General features: G+C 45.0%; 1 protein-coding gene across 1 annotated transcript; it reads left to right on the top strand.

Moving 5' to 3' along the window:
- Window positions 1-1,360: 1,360 nt before the first annotated feature.
- Window positions 1,361-7,812, top strand: angptl4 (angiopoietin-like 4). Its single transcript, XM_061084653.1, has 7 exons — window positions 1,361-1,982; window positions 2,770-2,880; window positions 2,992-3,076; window positions 5,534-5,647; window positions 5,790-5,885; window positions 6,128-6,412; window positions 6,508-7,812. The coding sequence occupies exons 1-7, from the start codon at window positions 1,434-1,436 to the stop codon at window positions 6,690-6,692; spliced, it is 1,425 nt and encodes a 474-aa protein (XP_060940636.1). The 5' UTR covers window positions 1,361-1,433; the 3' UTR covers window positions 6,693-7,812.
- The last annotated feature ends 1,298 nt before the right edge of the window (window positions 7,813-9,110 follow it).

Below are 9,110 nucleotides of genomic sequence, written 5' to 3'. Positions count from 1 at the left end.
TGGCTGCAGACAGGAGAGGGTTAAACCAGCGCCTTCTTTGTGGTGTGGCCCCAGATCACGTATGGCCTTGCGATCTCACCGGCGGTGTCTTGTTAAAAGAAAAAAAAAAAAAAAACTACGGCCCATGATCAGGGCATTCTCTGTGCTGTGAACTTTCCCCTAATTCTCACAGTCCTCACAGAACGAATCATTACTAAGGAGCTAGCACCTCAGGCCATATCGCTACTATGCTCCTCTCCCTGACGTGCCCGGCGTGACTTCATTCATTCCTTGTGGTATCAAAAAAGTGATAATTAGTGTTTGTTCCACAATAGCTGCCTCTCTGGGCTTTGAAGAGTGTTTCGTTGAGTGGAGTGCAATTTAGATTTTTAAGGTTGTTGGACTGTTGTGAAGGCCAACGATTGAATGTTTCAGAGAAATTAGGGATTACATTTTTTTTTTTTTTTTTATCATCAGTCAAATATCTGTTTTTAAAGCCAGATCATTTTATATATTAGTATCTACTGAATACCAAATAATCTGTTTGTGTTGCAGATCAACTCATGTTCCCTAATTCTGCCTGAATTCTTTATCAGTTATGTAAAAAAAATTGTTGCTAAAAAGAATTTGAATTGCACTAAACTAACCTACAAAGTACACGACAGAACATGCACCTGAGAGGCAGGGAAACAAGTAAGAGACTGAATAACTGATATAATGGAGGGAGGTTACAGGACATGGAAAACAAATTATGACGGGAAAGCGGGGGCTCAAATGGTGACAAGTTCACTTCAGGTCGGGGGGGTCATCTTTCAGCGTGGGTGGCCCAGATTGACATTCACAACTTTTTACTTTCATAATCCAGCAGAGTACATTTATTTTGACCCATCACTGTTTATATATCTTAAAAATTGCATACCCATGCTCTGCACAGAAAATGTATATAGAAATAACTATGCAAACAGACGCATTCTATTTTTATGAGCATTATCATGGTTCTGATATCATTATCGACCACTTCTGGGAAGTTCTTGAGCAGATGAATAGATTAGCTGGCTTCTTCAGGAATGAAACATGGTGTTAATTCAACAATAGGAGTTGTTTCACTGGTGGGGATATCAAATCTTCAGTTTCCTCCTGAGAGAAGGTCCCTCTCCCACAGTGCAGGGATGAAAGACAATCTTTTTGTTATATCATGTCCCTCCTCTGCCTCTAACATGAATAGTTAACAGGGAGCGGGAGGAGGGACAGAAACCTGAGATTAACTGCACCCCTCCCTCTCCGCGGCTGGCCAATCGCAGGCGGCTCAGAGTTGAGGGCTGTGAAACTATATAACAGTGGTGCTGTGGCTGTTCAGACAGGAGCCTGAGCCCTGAACTCATCCAACTCACCAAGACAGGAGCAGGACACTGCACACCTCTGCAACAAGAACCCACATTTCACAGCAAGACGTCATGTTCAGGACAAGAGGAGAAATGAAGACGACACTGGCAACTCTGACTCTCTGCCTGGTGGTGCTCATGGCCACAGGTTTCCCTTTGGAGAAGAAAGGCGGCTCAGCATCCGGCAGTGCTGCCAAGGAGAAGCGTGTACAGTACGCAGCGTGGGATGACGTGAATGTCATCGCCCACGGCCTGCTGCAACTGGGCCAGGGGCTGAAGGAGCATGTGGACAAAACCAAAGTCCAGATGAGGGACATTTCCACCAAGCTGAAGGTCTTCAATCGCACAGTGGCCGAGCTGGGCAAGGAAAGCCAGAAGCTGCGCGTGGAGGGGGAAGCCCTGAAGGTTCAGGCCCGGGGGCTGGAGGACAGAGAGGGGCAGCTGCTGAACGTCACCGCCGAGCTCAGGGAGAAGGCGGAGGAGATGCAGCAGGAGAGGAGGACGATGAGCGAGAGGATGAACCGGCTGGAGGAGAAGGTGGACAGCATGCTGCAGGGAGAGCCAGGGCTGTCTGACACGAATGCTGGTGCCAAGAACAAGAGTGATGCTCACAACATCCAGGTGAGAATAGAAGCTTTTCTGTCTTTGGGTGTTGATGAAGATAATTTGGTTAAGAAGGCAGAAATATGTTAGAATAGGAGTAGTTACATTGGTCAGTTTGGCTGTAAATGAGCCTTTCCACCATGTGCAAGGTGTTCTTTTTACAAAATATGACCCTGAAACGTCCTAAAGTAATAATTGTTTTTGCATTTCTGAACTATTCTTCAAGTTAATGAATGTACAGCATGCGGGGGCTATGGGTGAGGCTTTTTTTCTCTCAGCTCAAAGGCAAGTGTGCAGCGGGTGAGTGAGGGGTGGGTGTAGTGGAGTGGAGGGGGTTGCTCAGCATGGAGGAAGCATGTGCAGTACGTGGAGGGGAACAGTAAAGCTGCCAGACAAAGGAATCTGCACGCACACAGCTCCAACAAGGTGTGAATAAGTTTACACAGCTGTCACATTTTTACAACCTGCGGAATATTCGGCCTTATGAGACACAGTGGAACAATACTTGTTGTTCTCTTTTGGAATCTCAACCTTTACAAAGCAGTATGTGAGCCTGAAAGACTTTATAATGGGGTGGAAACTCCCGCGCTGCGAGTGAGTTACATAACCAAACCACAGCCGGCTGGAAAGGACGAATGCTCGTCATAGAAGGATGTGAATGTCTGTGTCTCAGGATTTTCATGTGGCCCTTTTTTTTTTTCTGGTGCTTCTCTTGTAAAAGTTACTGTGCCATGATTTTATGCACAGGCACAGAGTGGAATGAAGTTAATAAAATACTTAAAAATGTGTTTTATTTCTCTGTCAGCTGATGCTGGAGGCTCAGAACGGACGCATTGACGACCTGATGGAGAGGATCAGACTTCAACAGGAGAAGCTTGACAAGCAGAATGTGCGGATCAGGACCCTGCAGAGTCATGTGAGCATGTGTTCCAACCAGCAAACCAACATGTCCCCATTCCACATCCAAGCAAGTTTTGCTACATATATTTATTATTTTCATCACTGATTCATAACTTATTTTTTACAGATCCAGCAATCAAAGCAGAGACCCTCCCCAAGGAACAGCAACACAGAGCGCAGTGGCCTCGTGGAGCAAGGCGACTCACCAGTTGGTAAGTAAAGCCAGGAAGCGTCTGAAATCCCCTGTTGACACCGTCTTAAGTCGGCTGGACAAATGTGACGCCAAATGTAGCAGACCATCTGTTTAGTTTAAGGCCTCAAAGAAGCTTAAATCACTGGCAATTAAAATCAAGGCACTGAATCAATTTGGGACACGCTCCTCTGCTCAGCATGATGCCAGTAAGCAGCCACCATCAACTGGTGGACTTATAGCACACAGACCAACTCTGTGTCTTTGAGCTCTTAAAATCCCAATTACATTGTTCAGTTAATTCAGGATAACGTTAACACAACAACACGTGTAAAGCAAGTGAAGATAAGTTGGATAAAAAATGAATTAGGCCAAAGAAACACAACATACTTTATAGATTAATTTCAAATGACCACAGACAAAGAAAATCCATTGGGATAAACGTCAGTAGAGAATCTAAAATGGGACATGAACACTGACAGAGCAAGTCTCTATTTTGCCTGTGCCCTTCTCACTGTGGCGTACAGTAATTGTAAGAGGCGGTAAATGATGCCCACAGCGTGCAGCCACGCCAAGCAGCTGCTGCTCCCATCTGAAGTGAACTGCGACTGGACCAGTGGTCACAATGACTTCTTTCATCCGGACTGCACCAGACTGCATGCAAACCGAAATGTGCAAGAGCTGAGAGACAGCCACAGTTTTTTGGTCTCACTTTAGGATAAATCACTCTTCACACAGGATGAGGAGGACGAATAGGTACTCTATAATAATGAACCAGAGTGATATTGAACTTGCGTCCCTGTTTCTAGTGGCGACAGATGAGAAGTGGGTGAAAAGTGAACAGGGCTGAGGCAACAATTGAGTTCAGCCAGCCAATCACAATAATACCTCAGAGCTGTGACATCAGCAGGATTTTAAGGAATGAGGAAAAAAGGAACAAGTTCCTCTGGCGAGGTTTCAACTGGGGGAAAGTTCACCAGTCTCTGGGAGTGTTCAGCCAGGGTCACACAGCTCAATGGGATTACTCACACTGATCATTTCTTTGGTGTGTGTGTGTTGGGGGGGGTAGTAGAGGGAAGCCAAGAAACAGCGAAGGCTTTGAAGAAATCTCGCATGCAATGTTCCTCAGATTACTGCCCTTGTGCCTGAGCCAAGAAAATCAGGGGGAAACAGCGGGGATTGAGGAAAGGTGGTCTATATTTATCTGTGCACTTTGTACAGATATATGTCAGTGTTTTGAAGACCCCTCCCACCCACTGCTTGTACAGACATCCACCCCCTTTGTGTAAAACAAACATTTGTAGATCCCGAAAGAATGAGCAACCTTTCCCCTAGATCTGTCAGGGAGTCAGACGTCCCCCTCCTCCACTTCGGTCATCCTCTCCTGTCCTCTCCTCCCCCATCCCTTCATGCAAAACTCCTCACCTCCAGCTCCCATCTCCTCCTTTTCCCTATTGTAAGGCAGAAAGAAGTGTGCCAAAGTTCAGGAGAACCTCTAACCCCCCCGAGGCTGACTACAGCCACGAGAGTTCATACCTCTGGAGGAGAGGTCATCCCACACACACTGGGAAACCTGAAGCTGAAACAATAACCAGGCAAATACTCAGCAAACAATGAAAACAATTACTTGTGTAAATATATCATGTGACAATGCCATCCGTGAGGAGACAGGGATTACTAGAGGGGTGCTATTAGTCTTTAGCCACATGATCCACAGGACAGCCTCAGCTGGAGTCGCCTGCTTTGTATTCCTGCTGTCTCTGATTCCCCCTTTAAAGCAGCCGCCCCCCCTCCGCCCCACTTCCCCCCCCCGATCACTCGCTGTGCATGCAGCAGCCATGCACGCCTGCATCCCTGACTGGCTGAGGCGCACGTGAGGGAGGCGTGCTGAGTGCCGAGGCAAGGGGGGGGATGGACTCTGAGAGGGGTGTAAAAGCGTAGTAGTCTGCAACTCAATAGATTGGAGCACCAGGCAGCTGTAAAAGAGGGAAGTCTGCTTTGTAACTTGGAGAAGGGTCATATTTATAAACAAGAAATCCGTTCTCACTCACTCTCTCTGTTGTTGAGGCTGGGTCAAAGGTTCTGTCGGCTGCACGCTCATATCTCCAGACTCACAGATACGCTCACATGCAGCGATAGTCTCATTTTCAAAACACTCTTGCTCTCACAGGAGCAAAGAAACCTGCCGCTGAGAGGTTCCCTATGATGATTGACCTACAAACAGAACAAAAGCTGGGTAGAGTTAAGAAGCTCTGATTCATGAATGCCCCCTTTAACATAACACACTTCTGTGTTTCACAGTAACAGCACAAAGTTCAGGGTTGTGTGAAGCTTAAGAAAAATACACAAGTTCAAGGTGTCATGTATAAATAGCATTCCCAGCAGCGTAGGCGAAAGGTAATCATGCTGTTTAGACTTGTTGCAGTGATACTGGAGCCGTTGGTCCTAACAGTGAGTTTTTTCCCTGTTTGTCTTGCAGAGGTGGCATCAGACTGCCATGAGCTGTTCCTCAGAGGAGAGACCACCAGCGGGGTCTACACCATCAAGCCAATCAACGCAGAGCCCTTTAAAGTCTTCTGTGAGATGACAGCCGGTACGTGGAGTTGAACTTTTGCCCATTTTGTTTTGTGATTGAGTGCTTGGTCAAGATTCACTAACCACTCAGACATTAAGTCTCTGTTTGTTTTGACCAATGAGACCTTTTCTGATCGACCTCTTTTTGTATTTCTAACTAGATGGCGGATGGACGGTGATCCAAAGACGCCAAGACGGCTCAGTGGACTTTGACCAGCAGTGGCACGCCTACCGGAACGGCTTTGGCAACCTGAATGGTAAATGCTCTTTTCACTTTGTCGTCACTGACCCTACCTAAACCTGCCAGGTGCTCGCTGGCCAGGCCAGGGCCGGATTAGTTCACGCAGCATAACAGTGTTTAGAGCCAGGGCATCGAGAGGCAGGAGGCGGCCTCTCAAATGCATCTAATCATAGATCAGCTTGAAAAACGGAAGCAGGAGACAGTACTTCGGCTGAGGACAGTTTTTTAACTCCCTCTACCTTTCTTTGTCTTCTCCAGGAGAGTTCTGGTTGGGTCTTGAAAAGATCCACACCATCGCTAAAGATGGCAGCTACATCCTCAACATCAAGCTCTCCGACTGGGGTGATGACTCGGCATCCGTCCGCCTGCCCTTCCATCTGGGTGGAGAGGAAACAAAGTACTCGCTCCAGACTCAGGAGGTCGGCACGTTCAGTACCTTGGAGACTTCCCTGGGGACAGACGCCACCAGTGGCCTGCCTTTCTCCACCAGTGACCAAGACAACGACCAGAAAAACGACCTCAACTGCGCCAAGCACCTTTCTGGTGAGTTGCAAATGACAATCACACTGATAAAGACCACTCTATTGGTTTGGGCTTAATGGCAGAATCTAACGTGATATTCTTCCTTGTCTTTACAGGTGGTTGGTGGTTCAGTAACTGTGGTCGCTCCAACCTCAACGGCAGATACTTCCAGAGTCCTCCTCCCAAGCAGCGACACCAGAGGAAGCAGGGCATCTTTTGGAAGACCTGGAGAGGCCGCTACTATCCCCTGAAGACCAGCATGATTATGATCGCCCCCGCTGCCATTGAGAACAAGTCATAAAGAGTAGCAAGGGACAAAGAGAAAAAGGTCAAGACACAGAGACGATGGGGGGGGGGGAGGGAAGAAGTCGATTTTGGACTGTTCTTTCCTTTCTTTTAGCTTGGTTGATGAGATAGAGGTTTCCATTTCCCTGGTTGTGTCCCAGTGAGGAAGACTTAACATACCAGATCCAAGGTCCTCAAAATAGAAGCAAAAGAGAACCCACTTTTAAGGAGTTCCACGTTTCCAGTGCTATTTTCTCTGAGAGACAAGCAGATTCCTGCTCTGCACCTAAAGCCACAGACAAATTGCATTTCTATCGTTCAACCATTCAACCATTGTGGTTGACTCCATCTGTTGGCACGGGCCCCTAGTCAGGCGAGCTGCAGAGCGAGTGTAGGCCTGTCTACTGTGCTGTGAGCCACAGAACATCTCCAGCATGTCGCGACTCGTCACCAGAGTGGTGTGGACCGCTGTTGAGTTTGAATGTGACTTCATAGCAAGTAAACAGTGTCTGCTCCGCTCTTATTTTGTAGAGGATTCACGTAGGAGTGAAATACAGGCCAGTTAAGTGGGCCTTTTAAACCCAATGGTGCGGACCAAATGGTGACTTAATTCAAACAAAGCGTCATGTTCCTGAGATTAGTTTTTTCAAAGCATTATGTTAAGTTATAAAATCACTGTAAACTAGGATTACGATGCAGAGACTGGGTTAAGACGTCAGAAAGCAGAACACGGGGCACTGAAACCATTCCAGCCTTTTGTATATCCTGCTTCAAAATACGCATTTTCTTCACTATCTTAAACTTTTCTGTGGAGATTTAGTTGATGTCAAGTCATATTGACTGCTTTAAAGAGGAGAAGGCATGTTTTTTGTAAATAGTGTACGCAGACATGTCGTCTGTGTTTTCAGAAATGTAAATGTTTTCTGTTTTCATGTTGTGACACTATCCGTTTTCTCGTTACTTGAGAGTCTGTTGTTGTAGAGGTCCCATTTTCTTATTTAAATTATTGTAAAGAATCAATATATATATATTTCTGGTGCTGCCTGTTTGTAATTTATATTTTATGTGTTTAACAGATGTAAGATTGTTTTTTTAAGAGAAAATACCAATCGTTTGGCCAAAATGAGCCAATAAAATTGATTTAAACTAATATTGCATATTTGTCTGTGTATTGTGTGCCACTTAAAGTAGTACCCTCACATATTATAGTTACCTGATAAAAGAACTAAATCACAAATATTTCACAAACATTACATCATACCAGGGCCATGTTTAGATGCATTTTTACTTCAGCCAAGGATGCTTTGTTTTCATTGCTGTAAGTATATCTTTTAGCAGGATTTAAAAAACTACTGAACTGATTTTATTTAAATATGGTGGCAGGTAGGGGTATGAGCCATTAACTTTCAGGACAGATCCAGACAGATGTTTATTTGAAATAAATCAGACATATATAATGAGCTGATATCTATGAGTGTGTGAAATGTTGGCCCTTGATGGAGGAATCCAGTACAAGCTAATTATTCCAAAATGGCACTTTGCAGTTGCCCCACTTGGTCGTCAATTAATTCAAATCTGAGAACAAAAATCTTAATGTTTTGTGGGTTTTTTTTTTATTAATCCTCTGAACATTTCTGGATGCAGAGATTTTCTTTGGGACCTGACTTCAGGCCCCATCACACGGAGTAGAACTAATCTAACCTCCACATTCTATTGAGCCACACGTGGCAGAACGTAATGACGTTACCAGCTTGGTCATATTTTAGAAGCAGTAGCTTTAAGGTGTCACTTTGAATTTTCAGCTCACCACTTTCTCCCTCCGTGTCGGGCTTACTGTTAATGCTTCATCCGAAGTGATCCTCAAGGCACTGACAAGTGGTTAAGGATCAACCTCTGTAACAGCTGATCTGATGAGGTTTGATCTCATCTGACCTCCAAGGTCGGCTATAGCGTGTTGTATCCCCCAGCACTCGATACCTGCAGAGAACAACCAAAAGCCCATTAGGAGACACACTCACAGAAAACACTCCAACTAATGCACCGATCGTCACCATCAGCAGATACATATACACAGTAAACGCATACCATAAAAGTACTCAGGTCTTATAATACCACACCGTAAATTACTAGTAAGTAATTATATTCATGACCATGTGCTCAAAATATTACTAGTAAAAGCACTGCAGTAAAATGGTCACTGCTCATGGTTCGCCATATGCATTATACTGATGTTTTATTATTGCTGGTGTTTTAAACACACATTTTATTTGTAAAGGCGGTATTCACTGCTACAGTTGGTTAAGGTGGAAATAAAATAAACAAGATCTCACATTTGAAAAGCAGAAATCGTGAAAAGACTTGATGATACAATCAGTTAATCTACTGGTTCAGCTGTGCTCTACTGTTAGAAGGTTGAATTTAAAACAAGAATCAT

Source organism: Limanda limanda, chromosome 13, assembly GCF_963576545.1.
Source record: "Limanda limanda chromosome 13, fLimLim1.1, whole genome shotgun sequence".
Taxonomy (NCBI): Eukaryota; Metazoa; Chordata; class Actinopteri; order Pleuronectiformes; family Pleuronectidae; genus Limanda; species Limanda limanda.
This window is presented reverse-complemented; position numbering and strand designations above follow the sequence as displayed.